The sequence below is a fragment of the Centruroides sculpturatus genome, unplaced genomic scaffold (assembly GCF_000671375.1).
Source record: "Centruroides sculpturatus isolate CEXI.00-Female unplaced genomic scaffold, Cexi_2.0 scaffold646, whole genome shotgun sequence".
Lineage (NCBI taxonomy): Eukaryota > Metazoa > Arthropoda > Arachnida > Scorpiones > Buthidae > Centruroides > Centruroides sculpturatus.
In genome coordinates this window covers 408106-428233 of record NW_019384827.1, presented here as the reverse complement: position 1 = coordinate 428233, position 20128 = coordinate 408106, and the positions used below count along the sequence as shown (strand labels likewise).

The 20128-nt window shown below is 28.0% G+C and overlaps 1 protein-coding gene across 1 annotated transcript in view; it reads left to right on the top strand.

Annotated features, from left to right (window-relative positions):
- The window catches only part of LOC111630037 (RNA binding protein fox-1 homolog 1-like), a gene marked incomplete at its 5' end in the record, with an annotated part of 40556 nt that extends 21051 nt beyond the window's left edge, over window positions 1–19505 (top strand). The window contains 4 exons of the mRNA XM_023374040.1: window positions 4546–4603; window positions 11858–11961; window positions 12543–12627; window positions 17451–19505. Of these exons, the coding sequence (XP_023229808.1) occupies window positions 4546–4603; window positions 11858–11961; window positions 12543–12627; window positions 17451–17495 (292 nt within the window). The remainder of the gene's footprint in view (window positions 1–4545; window positions 4604–11857; window positions 11962–12542; window positions 12628–17450) is intronic.
- Between the last annotated feature and the right edge of the window lie 623 nt (window positions 19506–20128).

Genomic DNA, 20128 nt, shown 5'->3' with positions numbered 1-20128 from the left:
TTTCAAAAGTTTCATCATAAAAAATTATGTTAAATTTAGTCTACCGTTTTTCAGTTTAAACAAAATTTCATTTCTTGTCTGAAAGTTAGTAATACAACAAAAAAAATCATCACAAATTTTAAAAATAAAAATACAAACTACATTCTTCCGATTTCATATACTAAAAGAGCCAAAACAATTTTGTAATATTTTTTTAAGCTTTAAGTAAAAATATAAAAAAATAAATGTATAAAGCATAAATCTCTTCATAAACACAAGCAAATGATCTGTCATTTTCTTATGGAATTATCACCCTCATTTGCAGTATTGTATTTTCATGCAAATTAATATCTTACAAAAACAATTTTAATAATGGCTCCAACTTTTTACAGGTTATTTAAAAAAAAAAAAATAACACTTTTTGTAAAGAAATTTAACCTACAATAAAAAATAAAGCATCTAATACAGCACAGGTTCAGACAGCTGAGCTACAATAACAAAAGAATGTCTCCTTGTACTCCCAAAAACTAGGCAAATCATAGGATAGAAATCAATAGTATCATCAGTGAGAATTAAAAATATCACACAGGAAAATATAAACAAGATAAATTATTATGAAAAGTTAAAATAAATTCTTAAAACGCAATATATTTTTGGAAAAATAAAAATATACAACAATATTACCAAAACATGTATCCTGATATTTGACTGTGTTTTATGTTCTTGTACATACATAAACTAAGTATCTACATATTTAGCTTGACAATGTATTTTGATTTTGTTTCTTATTTTCATATAATTTTTTCGGGGTCATGATTTTGTTTTGCTTTAAGATTTCCAAAAAAGACAATGCCAAAATTTTATTTATATGAAATAAATAAAATTAAGCTGGAAAGATTCAACTGAAATTTTGTGATTAAAATCATTAAATGAACATCTTTAGTATAATACACACAATGCCACTGAAACAAATGAAAACAGATGCTGGAATGGAGTTACTTCCTACTTCTTGCTTTATAAATAGTTTACAACTGTACTTTTAAGAAATATATAATACCAGGATATTTTGATTTGGATATCTGATGGATACTAAAGAACATCATTCATTGTAGCAGAATTTTGATAGAGTTCAGATAACAGAGAATGGCCATACTAAATTATCTCTAATGGAGAAATAGCAAATGTTGGATAAATGATTTAAACCACATTTGGAAACTTGCAGTAACCTACTCCAGAATTTAAATTGACTCATTTCACAAACTTTTCTTTATCAATTTCAAAATTTCTTTTATATCATTCTCTCATTTTAAAGTCTTCACAATGGATTATGTTGTAATATTAATGTTTACACTTACATTCTATGTTTTATAAATTGATAATTTATGGGAAAATTAATTTTTAGTAATATTATTATATCAAAATTTTTCTCTTTGGAAATTTAGATAAAATAGTTTTTTTAAATTATCAAATGAAAATTGGTAGTCTATTGATTTAATTTCAAATTCAAATTTTACATAAAAAAATTTAACAATAAATTATTGTTAAATGCAAATAGTTTCATTTTAAGGAGGCAATTTTGACACAATGGAATAATAAACAAATATTTATTAATTAATATTTGTATCAACAAAGTCTAATAATTTCAACTATCGTATATTTCCACAGATAAGACAACCTTCAGATAAGACGAGGTATAAATTTTCATCAAAGTTTTATAGTTTTAGCATATATTTGTCCTACAAGATGACCCCCAAACTATCAACGGCCTATGAATTTAGTTTAGATCAGCGATCATCATCTGGATAATAATACTGTATAGCATATATGGAATTATGTCCTATTTGTAATTTTTTGAATGAAAAAATTTTTATTTTCTTGCATCTGGCAGCACTGCCTTGTTATCGTTGCAAACATTCGCACTGATTCCACCATTCAGGTAATGACCTTGACTATTCACAAAAATGTTGTATGGGCTATTCTATTTTGTGGACATACTCTACTCTCTACTAGTAAATAATTACGGATTGTTCATTTTTTTACAATGGTTAATTTATATAAATTTTAATCTAATTTTTTTTGTATCTGTCCTGTAAGATGATCCTGGATTTTTGGGGCCTTCTTTTATGATTCAGCTATCATCTTATTTGTGGAAATATATGGTACTCAAAAATGGTTATAAGTTAACACACACACTGCAGAAATAAACAAATACCCAGCATATGACACCATATGTAAAGCTGTTACAAATAACAGGCGACTGGCCACTCTACTTAAGGAGACTGCCAGAAATAATAACTTTTGGTTAGCTTTCAGAAGAAGTTGCTCAGTTTTCACTCTCCTCTGCAACATTAAAGACCATCGTGCTATTTGCCTCCAACTTGGTCTATATACTATCTCCATCATGGATCACTGCAACTTTAGAACATGTGCGTGCTACAAAGCGAGCTTTAAACACCCACCTCAATGAACATCGAACTTCCATCATGAAAGAGCTTGCAAACACTGTATTTGCAATGTTCACCTCTGACTCTGACATAGATGTACATTTTAACCAATCAGGCCTCCTACATAGCACCATCCACAAAGAATGGCATAGATATTAAGAACAATTAGAAATTTAAGAAGCCACAAGAAATAACGCAGCTATTAACTTAAGAAATGTGGACCCCTTCCCTCCTGCATGAAAGTCAATCTACAAAGTTTAGTCTTACAAACCTTCCCTTTCTCTCTCTTTCATGTCACCCATCTTTTAACATGTGGATGGCAATCATCTATTCTGAGTAACTTTTCTGTTCAAACTGTTTGTTTTAACAGCTGCATTCAAATTGCAAAGATCGGTTAGTCTGACAATGCCCATTAAACATGGATGAAAACATTTGCTTTCTTGTAGTCTCTTCTTGCTGGATATTGGTTACTTGTGTAGCATTTATAGTCTAATAATTTGTTAATGAATTTTAAAAAACTTAGCATTTTAATAATATAATTAAATTCTAATTTAAAATTTCATGTTTTACTGAAGCCCCATATATATAGTATTACAAACATTCTTTATTTAATCTTTATCATTCACCTAAAGAATCTTCAAAATATATATATATATATATATTTGACTCTGATGCTTGTTTACAAATGATCAAAGTTAAACTGAATAGGGAAACTGGAAGGTTTAACAAAAGAAAAACATTGAATGTATTAGTTAAAATTCCAAAATGTCAGAAAGGAAACCAGAATGATTTAAAATATGAGCTCAGGTTTTGAAGTTCTGTCGGCATCTCCCAGTCAGAGTTGAGAGATGGTGTCAAATTGAATACTGAAGATTGACTTTTCTTGTGACCCAATCTGATCTTTTTCCACCTGGAAAAAAGGGAGGAGACCAATCAGGAAATGACGAGAAGGAATCGGAACCAATCAGAATAATGTATTTGGTGATAAAATCCTTTAAATACCCCAAATTTCGAGGACAAAGCACAGATTTCTGTCATTGTACCATTTCAAATTGGCCTGTGCACTCCTCCTCTCTCTGTTCTCTGTGCCAACATAATGGCCAAAGTTCCATTGTTCCTGTCTGCACTCTGCTGTCTCCATTGTCCTCCATCTGCAGGACATGCTAGTAACACAGAGCCATCTACACCTTAAGAACTTGCCAGAACCAGTGAAATTCTCTCAAATTTCATTAAAGTGATACACAATGATAAGAAATTGTAGGCTCCATCTTATATCAAAATAAATGGATTTCATTTGTAAAGGTGTTTGTGTCAGTGTGTCCAACACCACCACCCACATATAATCCTACACCCCTCTTACATCTTGATTCGAGTCTAACTTACTCCCCCTTTCCCAATCAACAACCTTACAATATTGATACAAAATTCTTATCTCAATCATGGGTGAATGAAATTTGCTATTTTTATACATAAATAATCTAACTAAACTTGTGAATTTAAATCACCTGAAATTGTTAACATCTTTTAAATTTCATAAGAAATATATATATTGATTGATACTGAATACTTATTCAACAAATAACATATAATAATGCCTTAATCAATTAAAACTGTTAGTTTACATAGATTTCTTCAATTAGAAAAAGAAGAAATTTTAATGTTGTGTTTATTATAATTAATAATAATAGATTTAAATTTCACGTATGATTTAAGTAATTTTAGAATACTGTATATAATTATAAGAGTTTTCATTTATAAATTATAAACACACTATTAATAAGTAAATGAAGCATAAATATATATTATAAAAGAAATTGAAGGGATAGCATGTTATGAATTATGTTATAATGCCAATATTTGAAACAAATTTTTAATATTCAAATTAAAATATCAGTCAAGTAAAATATACATGGAAAAATAAATAGTAAATCTAAGTAGACAAATCCAGATGATAGCAAAAATTTATTTTTACTTAAAAATAATTAACTGTTTCTGAATAAATTTTATATGCATGTCTGCATGCATAATTTACTTTATTTAAAATATTGTCACTATACGTTTTAAGCATAATTTGATGTGTATATAAATAATTAATAAATTATAAATTTATTAATTATTTCAGTGGTGTTTATCAAGATCCATTTTTAGCATATGCAGGAGCAGAGAGATATCAACTTCCTGTAAGTTCTTACAATTTCACTAATAATACCATTAATCTTATTTGATATTAACTTAAAAATAAGTATTTTAAAAACCTTTAATCCGTATTTTGTCATTTAAATTCTATTTTACATTTTTAAATAAAAATAAAGAAAAACTATTGTGTTATTTCCTGTTTTGCATAGACTTAGAATAAATAATCAATTTAAAATTATTAGAAACTAATTCTTATTATTACAATAAAACAATGATAAATAAATAACTTTTGCTCAACTGATCAAACGATATACCATCCAAAAAATTTAGCACATATTCTACAATTAATTAATTTTAAAATAAGATTAAAATAAGTAAATGCAATGTTAATAGATTATTAACTAAACTAAATTTAATATGATTTTCTTTTTATCAAAACTGCAAGAAGATTGTGGAAACTTTTATGAAAATGCAGATCATCTTTTGAATTTAAATATACAGTTTAAAGATATGTGAAACACACACATGGATTGATTCCCATAAATATTTAGATTTTGCAGAAATAAATACAGAAAACTTACTTTTATTCTTTGGATATAATAAAATTCAAATATGTTTGTTTTACTGAGATACTGTACCAGGACACCACATCTGAAAGGACAGACAATCTATCCGCCTACTTTTTTACTTTTAAATATGTACATATTGTATAAAATGTTAAAAATTATAATACAGTATATATATATTCTTTTGTTTGTAATAATAATGTTTTATTTTNTCAAAATTAATTAATTAATGAATAAAAATAAAACTAATAAAACCTGATAAAAATTAGCAATATCAATTATACTGCATAAATTGCTAAAAAAAATAGATAGTTTAGGAGGAAAAACATTGTTTTGCAGATTAAATAAAAATTTTTTGCCAAATCTGTAGTACAACTGGAATCTCTAGTAAGATCTAAACATTACATACATACTGTATATAAATCTATATAGATAGATTAGTAGAAGGAATTTTTATAAATAAATCTCTTATATAAAAAAAGAACAATAAACTTTGAAGAGAAACAATACAGAAGAAGCTCTATGTTTGCAGAACTTATATTATGCAAAACTGCTGTGAATATGGAAATCACAAATACAAAGAAAAGATACATTGAAAAAAGCATATTTGTGCAGAGGCATAGCCTCTAAAGAAAGGTTCTCTCTGCAATAGTAGTAGTTCCTGGTGATTGGACATGGCAAAGCAAAATTGGACTCGTATCCAGATGTATTTTACTTTTTATTAAATTGTAATTCTGCCAGCCCTTTTCTACAAAAAAATTGAAAAATAAGGTTATGGGATTACAAAATAAAAAACGTTTTATATAAAAATTTTCTTAACACATTTGTAATCTGTTTTTCTTTTTTCTTAATGTTCTTTCTTATTTTTATGGAAGATCCATTTACGATAGCATCTATAATTGCTCATGCTTTCAAATTTCTTCTGACAGAAGATATATAATTTTGGTTTGGTTTACTATATGAGTACTATATTTTAATAATGGATCTGACATTGTTTTATTATCAGGCTATAACCTGACTAATTAAATATATAGATATGTAACTTGGACAACAAAAGATTATGATGCCATCTTGTATTAATTTAATTTATTTACAATATTCTGGAAGAAAAGATTGATCCAGAACAGGACTGAAACTCACAAGTCTGCTTACTGTGCAGATGCATTACCAATTACACTATCTGGACTTTAATCTTATCTTCGTTTTAGACCAATTATTACCGTAAGTCACTTACTGCACTGATTCGGGATGACTACATAACCACAGCCGTCCATGGTACTTAGCCAACTTTAAGCCTTTATCTCTATATGGTATATATAATTATAGTATGTAATGTATTGACAAAAAAAGCTATGCACAAAGGTGGCATTGGAATCAATTAAATTTTATTAGTTTGAATGCTATAATATTGTAATTTCTTGTGAAACAATGATACAATTTATAGGAACATTTAGTGCCTTGTAAAGCTTTCTTCTTAACTGAATACAGGCAGTGATATGGTCATATGCTATCCTTCAACAGCTTACATGCAACTGCAACAGATTTACCTATAGCTTCAACATGCAACTATTGCAACTGCTGTTCCAATCCCTCATGCTTATAGATGACTGAAGCTGGCATTCCATCCGGTCCCACAAAGGGATGGACAACAAATCTGGAGACCAAGCAAGGCAAAGCAATATGGGAGTGCAACAGATAATCCTGAGAAACCCTAGCCTGCTGTTTGGCTGAGCATTAACTCACTGGAAACTTATGGCATGCCTGCAACACCCAAAGACAATAAATATATCAGGGTATAGATTTCCAGAACATACAGCCATATATGAATGTCCTTTGTACTATTACTTGGGGTAATAATCATACCAGATGATTCCTCAGAACAGCATATTAGTGTGGAGCAGTGTACCACTCAGGATTGAAGCACTCACCAGCCACTGTCTAACATAATGAACATCCATTTCCAAACAGAACTAAGAATTGTTGCTAAAAACAATACACTACCAGTCCATAGCAGTCCATGCTTCTCTGTTATAGAACCATGTAATCAAAATTAACAATGTGCCCTGCCATTAGCACCCCAACATAGAGATTACTTTGAATGCAAATTTGCTTCTGTTAGTAACCTGCCATGGTACCAAGAAGGACAGGGTTCTGTAACATAACTGCAACAGCAATCTATATTAAAATTAGACAATCATCCCTTTTGGTGATCTATCTGAGATGCTCAGAGCTCATTCCTAATATACAGTATGTATGCCCTCACATATCCATTGCCTCCAACATCTCCTCCCAGTCAAGTAAGAATGATCCAGATGGTAGGCAATTTGGTGAAACAGCCATCCTGCAGCCTTTCTGAGACTCTAGCAGCTATACTTAATGTCTGATTGTATCATACAGGCACACCTGGCATTCAGCGACCTCCCAAATTGTACATTGAAAATTCTAACAAAGAGCCGCTGAAAGCCTTTTTTTTATAAGATACTGGGATAGCAATTTAAAGACACTCTGAAGGCATTATCTAATGTACAACCAGACTACAACAATACTCATTTACGTATCTGTATGAAGCATAGCTATACATAATATACATATACACATAATTTTTTTTATCAATGATTATATTTACTCTCAATAAAACACCACCTAAAGTTTAAATTAAAATATACATAATTAATATAAATAAAATAAACCTTTAACTATCCAGCAATAAAAAATGTTTAATAATTTTTGCAATAAATGTTTAATAATTTTTATTGCTGGATAGTTAAAGGTTTATTTTATTTATATTATTTATTCATTCCAGTATAAGTTCTTGTTTTTAATATACATAATTGTTTAAATCAGTGGTTAACAACTTTTTCTGGATGAGAGCTATAAGTAAACTTCATAGGCTTCCAGCAGAGTGCATGCATTTTATTTATTTATTTATTTTTATTTTTTTATTTTTTGAAGTTTTATGCTTTAAGCCTGCTGAGCACCAACATACTCCATAATTGCCAGTAGATTAGTTACTAAAATAATATATATTAACGATATGCAAACCAGTAATATATAGTTTATTTTGAGCTTTATACTGGTCTACTTTAGAATGAATGTTCTTTGTTATGAATATCAGCTTAATTAAGATTACATAATGGCATGAGGCAGAAAACAAGAAAATAAAATTACTTTTCATTGCCAAAGACCATATTTGCACCTCACCAGCCATGTGTTTTTCATCACCGATTTAAATAAATTATAATTTTTAAAACAGACATTGTTTTAATCCTTTTACTGGTACCAACAAGAATTTTTCATACCTGCTATTTTCAGTAATACTGGCTTTCCCAAGAATTTCTCGTACTTGATAACCTTGGTAAATCCTGTCAGCACTTAACCTGTCACTAGGCTTATACCAAGCCCAAGCCAATATCTACCAGTGAAAAGATTAAATAACACTTTAATACATACTTTACATATATATAATAATTACAATAAAACTTCTCTAACTCAAAGCTCCAAGGGGCAAGAAAAACTTCGCATTACAGATTATTTGAGTTAGAATGAAAAAATGCCTATTCTGAATAGATTTGTATTTTTATCTCTCTTAGTTATATAAAGAATTTTTGATAGAGTTTTTATTTTAACATCCCATGTAAAGCCTTTCAGCAAAATGTTTAATGTAACTAATAGAATCAAACAGTTTTGCAGGTACAATACATCTTGTTGAGATAAGCAACAGGATCTCTCACTTTGAACTGGAACATTGTCTGCAAATGGATGTTGGACAGTAGTTACAACTGTCTGAAAATTTCATAGAAATCTGATTATTCTATCCAAAGTAATCCTAATTACTATCAACTCTGAATTTTAATATTAACATAAATCAGTGTCAGGACCAGAAAACCTTCGACTTGGAGAAAATTCAAGTTAAGGAAATTCAAGTTGGAGACATTAAATCCCTATGCTATTCTGTTGAGACTTACCAAGTGCTTCATTTTGTTTGAGTTAAAGAAATGTTCTAGTTACAGACATTTGAGTTAGAGAAGTTTAACCATATATTCTAGGGATCTGCCAAAAGGTAAAATTTGAGAAATACTAGAGTAATGCACATCTCAGGACATTTCTTAACCCAAAAGCATGCAGTTTTTTGGACTTTCAAAAATTCCTATTAATTTATTGATATGTTTTCCTTACAATTTAAACAAAGATATCTATCTTTATTGGAAAAGTTGACAATAAGTGAGAATTCGTCCCTGTCCTCTGTCTCCTCAGACAGCTTTCTTGAGATAACCTGGCCCAAGACATTCCAGATGTACAGTGCATAAGAAATACACCTCCACACTCAACTTGTTTGATATATACAGTTTATTAACAAAAGAAAACAGTTTATCATAGTACCACACCATACTGATTGACACAATAACAACCAAGGACAAATTAGAATAATCAGGGATGTCCACTCAATAATTTCCATAAGGTAGAGAGGCTCTATCTACACTTTTGTCTGATCTCAGACTTCACTCATGCCTGAGTATCCCTTCTGGAGGAGTGTAGCCTCTCTCCCTATTGTCAGTGGGCTTGTTGAATATCTAAATACTGTCAGTACCAAGCCTTACTCTCCACCACTTTTCTTCAGTCTTCTCCCCCAATTTAAAAGTTTATTGGAGCCAACTTCCAACCAATCAGAAGGACGGTCACATGTGAAGCTTTCCTTTACATTCGTACTGACCTGAATGTGGGTGGTCATCCTCTCCTTTGTTTACTAGTTTAATAGCTGCTGTTCACATATAAATGATTTTATGCCTGGGTCCAATTTAACAAGCTACAAGGTTGCTTTGTCCCAAATTAATATTTTACAAAGAATATTAAAACCAATTAACCATTATAAGATAAGTCAATATTTTAATTTTTACAAGATAGAAATACATTAAAACTCCATAAGATCCATTCTTAAGCTCATAATTATCAACTTAAACAATTTTTTTTTTATTTATACCAACTATAAAAAACTAATTTATTGAAATTTATACAGTTAAAGTAACAAACATACATGTAATGTGAGAAAAAAAAATTTATTTTAAAAATTAAAAGAAATTTAATTTAATAAAAGTTTTAAAACTTAATTAAAAGTTACTTTATGGTAGAAATATAAATAATACACAACCTTCACACACTGTTTTTAAGCTTTTCAGGAATGTATCTAGTGATTTAATTTTAAATTTTACATATATATCAAGACTTTTAATGCAAATGAACCATAAATAAGATGGCATTATTTTAAAATCATTAAAAATTAAACCAGAAAAATTGTTATCAAATTATAATTATTATTATTTTTTTTTATTGACTGTTCTGATAATTAATGTAGACACTTCTTTTAACGACAGTCATGTAATTTTAAAAATTATCTTCGACTAAAAATATTTTTTATATAAAAAATGCAAAAGTAAAAATTTTTAAATTGAAACAAACAAATGAAACAAATCACATCAGAAAATCTCTGGGAATAAATTTTAATAGTAATAATAATATTTTCGATCTAAGTTGACAGGTCTTCCTAAATTCTATTTTAAAATTAATGTTAATTGTTTATTTGAAGAATTATTATAAAATGCAACACTGAGGACAGCATCACAAAACACACCTAAGGAGATCCAGTTGAGCTCATAATATAACATCAATTGGCATATTTAAATTAAAAAATGATGTGTTAGGCAAAATTATAAATTTGAGAGAATTAATAAAATTTTTTCAGAATATTTTAACTCCTTACCTACTCCTCAAACTACCTTTCATGCTCTAAGTTTGAGGAAAGATGTTAACAAACTAGTTTAAAGTGAAAACAAAGTGCAAAAAATGATATATAACTAATTTAAACAGTACCATTTATCATTTTTTAATTTTAATTATGTAACAAAAAAATTACTTTCCTATTAAATTTACTGTCAGTTTATAAATAATTTATTATACCAGAAATTTTTAAAAAGGATAAATTAAATTTATTGTTTTAACATGTTACAATGTAAAACATTGTTTAAAATATTTACTGTTAAAAAGTAAACTTTCCTGCCTGCCTTAAGGGATTTTATAATTTTTTTATTTCTCTGGAAATGGAATTTTTCTTATAACATGCAACTCTGACTGCTTGACTATTGGACATTCAACATTCCTGGATAGTTTTAGGAATGCATTATGTCCAAAATTTGAAGACAAATTATTTTTCTATCAAATGATCTAAGATAACTACTAACATTTTTCTTTAATTATTTCATTAGGATCATTGGGACATTTAACGCTGTAGAATCTTACAATATTTTTAATATAGAAACATCTAATAAATACATAAAAATATAAATGTGACTTTTACAAGGTAAAACCTTGATTTTGTCCTTTTTGCCGTTTGTAAATAACGCCAGCCATGTATTTCTATTGTTTTTACTTAAAATAGAAACATCTCTTTTATATAATTGAGTAATTTATAATATTGAATTAATAAATTTTGTTCTTTTAAACAAGAACTGGAAAATAAGATTAATTTTTATAGTTTTATTTTAACTATATTCATTCTATAACTTAATAATTTATTAAATTTTAAATTAAGGTATCTTTATTAACCATAAAAAAGAAAACAATCAAATTTAATATAAGAGTTTTAAGACTATATATTTTGCCTACATTTGAAAACAATATTGTGTATTGATTAATTTTATTTTGCAAAATCCAACATGAACAAACAATTGTATTTTTCAGGCATCGTACGCTGCCACGGCAGCTTACACGGCTGCTGCCGCTAGAAGTTATGCAGCTGCTGCAGCTGCCGCTCAGCCTGTGGCTTCCTATGCAGCTGTTGCAGGGTAGTGTATTTTTTGTTGAATATATTTAAGTTTTTTTTTAAATATATTATCAGTATTGTTTGGCTCTGTGAATTAAATAATGCACTAGATAAATTCATATAATTATTTTGCATGTTTCATGTTTTATAAAATCTGAAAAGGATATGTGACTTTTTAAATTTAAATTTGGCATGTTTTATATTATAAGATATCTAAAAAGGATTATGATTTTTTAAAATAGGAATGATTATGTGAAATTTTATGATTTAATGAATGTTTTTTAGCATTGTGAAGTACCACTTACTTTTGCATATTTGTTTTTAATATACATTTGTATTAAAACATATTAATATATATAGTTAAGATATATTGTATACTTTGTAAATCTTGTTGTTTGTAATAATTTGTAACTTGTAATAATTTTTATTATATTTTAATGCTGTTATGAATGGAGTTTTAGAGTGGTTGAAAACAATTTGATGCACATATTTATAATAATATTAAAATAACTAAAATTTTTCTTCCAAGAATGGTACATCACTTGCATGGTGTTTGCATGTTGCAGCCTTTAAAATTGCTTTTCTATTGTTTCTTACCCCTAGATCTCCATCATTGTATTACAGTTACGGGCGTGAATACGCAGACCCTTACCTCGGTCACAGCATAGGTCCCGTTACAGGATATGGAGTAAGTATTTTCTTAATTCGGTCAATAAGTTGTTACTGTTATTAGGTCCCATTCCTGGATAAATGCATAAACAAAGACCCAATATTCTTTCCATCTTTAAAGACATGTTATAAAAATACTTGATGCTAATTATAGTAATTAGGAACTTCAAATTGCATTCTTGTAATAATAATAACTTAGATATACAATTCATCATTATGAACATGGAGAAAGAATAATTTCATTTGTTAATTTTTCTAAATTTAAAAAATTTGCAAATAATTATTTTAAAATGAGTTATGATAATTTATAAATAACCTTAACCTATTACAATCTGGCAAAGGTTTCCCAATAAATACAGTATGTATATATATATTGGAACCTGGTTAACTCAGTTGCATTTACTTGAAGTCATTTTCTTCCCTCAATTATCCACCTTAAAGATTTATGTATTAAACCAAACTACATTAACTCAAATTCATTGAACTGTTTAACTTGAATGATATTTTGATACAGTATTTTCATAAACTCTCCAGAATTTTAATTTTCCATTACAGAAAAGAATTAATGTTCATCTACTGAATAAATCAGAAACTTTCTATAAAGCATGGGAACCACATACAACTAAAAATAAACATCATGTCGTGACAACTGGCAGGGGATGGAATATTCCAGACAGCTTGCGTGACCTAGATATTGTAACTATCATTCAAACAAACATTTTTTTTTGTTTTATTTGATTGCTGATGGTTTCCTCTGACTTGCCAACATAATAAATAAATGATTTTGATAAATGAATTTTTAAAAAAATAATTATATTCTGATTCTATGTAAAAATTTTAACCTCTACAGCAAAATTTTAAAAGTATAACAATCATAAAGAGAATGGTTCTTTTGTGATAAAAAAAATAATAAACAGATCAATTCTAGGCTAGAAATATTGTAATTAAAAAATCCTTACTAAACACTTAGGAGTGAACAGATAAACAATTTAGGAAATAATTTTCCAGTAACATAATTACCCATTTAATTAAGCATTTGACAACTGGACAACACCGAGAGATTTACATTGACAATAATTCTAAGTAATAAGACCCATGGAAATATCATATGGATAGTTTATTACAGGTTTTATGAGAAAATTAAAGATAAAGATGAGATTATTAAGGAATTTTTTGGTTATTTTACTTACCTTATGGATTATCCAAGCTATGATGATAGTAGATGGGATTATGTCTCTGCTTGCATAAAACCTGTAAAAGATATAAATGAAAATATAATTAATAATAAAATAAAAGTTTATTACAGATTACCAGTAAACCAAAACACAAAATCTTGATTTTTATCTGAATCTCCGTAACTCAAAACTTTTTAACTCAAAGTACAAATTTTTCCCCCCAACTGAGCTAACCAGATTCCGCTATATTTTTGGAGGAAAAGGTTAACCCAGGCTAGGTAGTACTCTTTCTATGTAAGAGTAATTGGTACATTGATATTATAATTAAATAATATAAACAAATAAAGAAAATAGTCCTTAGGCAAAGAATAAATACTACATTTATATTAAATAAAATGTATATAATACAATTATTTTCATATGCCACAATATACTGACTATAAACTTTAATTCATGTTACATTAATCACAAAATAGAACTAAAATATCTATAAACTGTTTCTCTCAGGTTCTTTCCCTGTTCATAGTAGGGAAAAGAAATACATAATTCTGAAAAAACTTTTTAAATAAATACAAGCATTTTTTAATAAGAGAGATCTCAAGATTTAGACAAATGAACAAAAAGTGCACTGCATGAATGTTTTTTATTGGAATTATGTGTATTTGCTGTTTATCAGAAGGAATTATTTAGGGTCTGGGAACAGATTGTAAGAAGTTGATTCTGAATCATTTTATTTTTGTTTGCAGATAGAATAACAAACTAAAAATAATCTATTTATTTTGGGGCATTTTATTTTGTTTAGGATACACTTTTGCATCTCACCTGGGCAAAATTCTAAAACTAAAACTCATCTTACTACAATGAATGCCAACAGCAACCTAGTTTGTCATTGAACCCAGAAATGACATCTCAGGGGAGACTTCCACAGTAAGTTAAAAGAATGATCTCCCACCCCAAATTGTCACCAAAGAGGCACAAAAAAACATTATAAAAGATTAAATGTAAGGGCAATGACATGACTTAAAGACATGACTTAAAGAAATACTACTAGAATTAAATGAATGTCAGCCACTTAAGTAAGTAAAATAGGGTCGAGTGGGCATAATCATATAACATCACCAACTGTATTATAAGAACGTGAAGCTCAAGATCAAACAAGGTGATGCTAAGGATCAAGCGAGGTTAAAGCAAGGCTTTCAAGTTCCATTGATGACAAAAATTTCTTGGTGATAGTTAGGAAAATTTAATTTGTAAGATTTCTTTGTGGATTTTCGATAGATTTCAATTTCATATTTTATATATTGGTTTTTGGATTTGATAAAATCTTTTTAGTATATTTTGAATTTTTGCTAACTTTATTTCATTTTTGTACATATTTGGGCTTAGAACTATTAGAAGAAGAATAATTATATTAGAAGAATAAATAGATTTTTTTTCTGTTATTATGTATAGTAATTATTTCAAGTTTTTGATTCATTAACAATTTTTTGTTACTTACTGCTCACATGAAGTCCAGACCTGATACTAAACAAACCCTTGTTTATGTAATGCACTGTTAGGAAACTATCTGGGGCTCTCAATAGAAATAAATAAGATGCTACAAGATTAATTCACTTTCCATCATTTCTAATGGGAAAAATTGATTCAGAGTTTGAACAGCCTCCTGGAATGAATTAAATTCAAAGTGTGAGGTACCACTGTAATATCAATATGCATTAAAGCATAGATTGTCTTACAGAAAAAACCCAGGAGAACAGAAACATGGAGAAATAAAAGTGAATTAAGTGTTGTTTTTGCAAATGAATAATTTGTGGCATGCAAACAATTTTTAAAAATTTTTAAAGACGCTCTTGGTGAGTTTAGATAAACAAAAAGTTGTTGGCTAAGTTGGTAACTGCATGTTAAAATTGGCAGATATAACCCACAAGTTATATACACAAAATTATGGTATTTTGGATGATAATAATAATATGCAAAAAACATTTAATCTATATATACACTTCAATCTGTTGTATATAAATCAGTTATAAACAATGTAAGGTAATCTTTATCAAAATGGATGATCTATTAAAATTTAAACTCATTGCACAATGCAAATAGATATAGATAAAAGGTAATATCATATGAGATTATCAAAACAGATAGACTGTATAATAGTAATTTCTGATTACAAAAATTGTTCTTTGACAAATTATCCTCTAACCTGCTTTCTGGGTGTCCATAATAAATTTTGAAAAAGTTTCACTGAAATTTACTTTTCTGCATTCTTAACATATACTCAAAATTGTGTGTTGTCATAATAAACAATTGTGTTCGGTAATGTCAAGATGTGCCCACATTACATGACACTTATCATGTAATGCATGCCATGAAATTTTAGCATCTTCAGTTGGGATGGTTGTGATCCATGGGATGGTATATTTGTGTTAATTTGTCTAATACTTCTAGCCCTTCTATATTATATTGAATGTTCATATATTATTCTATTTAATGTAACTTTAACAAGCAAATATTTATTGTGACATCATCACAATTCCAGACTGCAATTTTTAATCATATTTTTAATTTATTTAATTTATGCTCTCTACCTCAAATTAGTAATGTCTTGCCCCCGTACATCATACTTTTCCTTTAATGACAGAGTCATGTCAGTCATCTATCTAACACCTTACAGCAGAAAAAGTTTGAATTGAAATAACATGACTTCCGATTTGCATTGGAAGTTTGTATATAGTTAATTGGGGCCTCATGCCTCTAAGGTTTCCATACCTGATTTCATCTTTCATCTATCTAACTCCATTCTCAAGATTAAGGAAAGACAGACAGATGACGATGGAAATTTATGTCTACAGTTTTTTCAAATTGCAGCCCAATAAACTTTTTTTGCTTATAACTACTATATGTATGTACTAACCAATTTCACTTATGATAATCAAAATCTATTATACAGTATATATGAAAAAAATTTTTTATTGTATTTTATAACATTTATAATTTTAAAGCATTTAGTATTAATGTAAAAAAAACACATTTTAACAAAGTGAACCTACATATTTTTATGAATAAGTTTGTATTTTTCAAAAATTCAAAGTATACATATTTGATGAATATATAAAATAATTTCAAAATAATTACACATGATTAGATTTAAATTCTGCATGTCTGTATGCTAGGTTGTTGAAGCATGTTGTCAGATCAATTTTAGTGCCACAATATCACTGCTTATATTTTATAGATTATGCTCAGTACAGCTGCTGCCATTTGCCATTCTATAACGTTACTGTCCATGAGAATGATCAAGGTTTTTTCTTGATCTCATAATCACTGCTGTACACCTTCGAAAATGTAAAACATTATTCATTGTTTCAGAAATGCAAGAGTAAATAAATTTTATGCATTGCAACAAAGTGTTATTAATGTCCTTATTTACTTAACAGATTCTTCTCTTTTTCTGTATTTTGTAAAATGTAATTATAAAGATATTTATCAGTATTTATGCAATCTTTGATATAGATAGTAATAGAATGAATATAAACAATTATTTTTTGTATGATTGTCTTTACTCATTTCATTTTTCGAATAATTAATAATTATTCCTTTTTACATTTCAGCAATTTAATTAAACAAAAATTTAATATTAAGTAATGATTAATTTGGAATTTTTCAGGCAGCTGTATACAGAAGTGGCTATAATAGATTTACCCCCTATTAGATGACATTGCCATTGCGTGCAATCGGTCCTCTTAAGAGATATCATGCATCGAATAAATTATCCGAACTCGTATCTGTAACATCATTGTCATTGGAGGAGCGGAAATTGAAATTGCACAATACAGCAAATACGAAGAGTGCTTGCTGCCTTTGGGAATACTCGCACAGTTTTTTACTATTTATTCTTGGCTCAAAGTTTTAATTAACTGCCTACCAATGAGGTTATTATTGAGATTGTATACATCCATGCCAAAGTATATTTCTAATTAACGAAACGTTATTCATTGGAGATCGACGACTGCAGTCGGATCTAGTCATAAAATTAAGAAGTATGAATCGCATTTTCATACTGTGTATTATGTTAATTAAGCAGTTATTATGAAGTCTGTAAAACTGTATATAACTTGCCAAAAAATAATTCTGCATCAAAATTAATTGTGTGTAAAGCCAATTTGTTTGTTACTACTTTTATACAACTTTTTAAAGGAGTCTTTTTTAAGTTATTGTTGCTTGATACTGTAGTGTTAATCTAATTAAGATTTTAGAAAGAAAAAGAATGTGATGTATCCTGCAAAGTTGATATTTTTAAAAAGAACTTCTGCAGATCCATAATTAACTTTATATAATGGGGATTTCTTGTCTTCCCATTTTATGTAACATCCCGTTACAGAAAAATGTTTAATCTTTGGTTGTGATATATTGTCGGTTTTAATCCCTAAATACAAGCATAATTATTATTATTATAGAAACATCTGTTGATTATATTGCTGTAAAATTAAGTGTTAGGCATTTTAAAAAAGCAAAATGAGTTATAAATATGTCCTCAAAAGTTAAACATCGTATTTTATTAGTCATACTCTTTTCAAATTCATTGTCTCCAGGTTAATGGAATTTACATTATATAAAGTTTATATTATAATATACCTATTATTAGTGTTAGATATTCTATTTTTCATACAGCATTAGACATTAATTTTATAAATTTCTTTCTTTATTTTATTTGAGTTGGCGGTCTTGTCGCAGCTGATTTTCTCTCGACCGTACCAATTTATTGCCGAGTCGACCATTTGTTATGTAAAGAAAAAATTTCCGGCGATCAATGGTATCAAGAATTCTAGTCATTGAAAGGTAGCTCATGTATAGTTATACATCAGAAGTGGTATGCACTAAATTATATCTGGAAAGTTGGTGTGATAAACATCACTTCTGAAGTCCATATCATATATTTATGTACATTAAATCTGTAAGAATGTAGGTAATTCTTAGAAACTGTGCTAAATCTGAAAATGGTATTAAATCTATGTATTTTACAACCACAGTATACATCATCACATAATCTTCACTATCTACATATCAGTTCACTCTTGGTCATACTTTTATTACAAGAACGAAAAATAAACAAATCATAAAATGTAAAATAGTACAAATAATAATTAAATTTAGAATGAAACATCAAAAATGTATTATTAAAGACAGCAGTGTCTATATTTTCCTGTTACCATGGTAAAAAGATCTGTACAATTTAGCATACAGGGTTTCAGATCAAGCCAAAGATCATATATCAAGTATATCCACACAATATATAGATATAATTAAATAAATTTTATGTATTGTATTTATATGATGATAAATTACATTAGAAAAAAAATACATAAAGCTCATCCACAACTCATTCTTTCTATTTATGTTTTAGAATTGAATCTACCTCTTTGCTAGTTATATGTGTATACATAATAAACTGTAGAATATAAGTAAACTATGTTTAGAGTAGATGATCGTCGCTACATCTCAATACTTTGTCGAAAGTGTAAAGTTCTATATTTATAAGTCATTAATGTTAAAATCATTTAATGATGTTTTTTGCTAGTATTTATTCTGTAAAAAAAAAAATAGCTTTATTGTTGGACTAGATATTGAATTGGTTAAGAATCTCATTTGTATTTGTTAAATTGCAATGTGCTGTATTGCATTTAAAATGTGTGAGAAGAATAAATATCAGTGGTAAATGGTTGCTGCAGTCATCTATATGATTATTTTAAGCTAATATCAGGAACATATCAATAACATTTCAACAATAAAATATGCACTATTAAGCCTTTCCCTAATATAAATCATAAATATTATTACATCAAAATTTAAAAAATCTTACTAAATGATATTCTATATTATAATTAAAAAAAAAGTGTTTTAAAAAAATATAAATATTAATACATATCTTAAAATACTGTATTTCTTTGATTAAATGCTTGGGGATTTATTTTTAAAACTTAATATTTCCTTGGTTTTTTTGAGATGGGCCTTTATTACCTTGCAAGAGAAGATAAGTAAAAATTGAAAGAAATACCTTAATTACTATGTTTTCCCCAAACTATCAAAACCATTTATTGACGGTATTTAAGGGTTACAGCTACAATATTTGAAATAATTATTGTTTTTATATTTACCCAATTCAGCTATGATGTTGTCATTCATGTCTGCTTTGATATCACTGTAGAAATCAAGGTCTTGACTATTATATTTCTGTGTATATACTGTCTGCAAATAAAACAATAAAAAAAATATATAATTTTCTTATTTCCAATACAACATTTCTATATTACAAATGCTAATAAAGTTATAAATTTTTTAAAATTA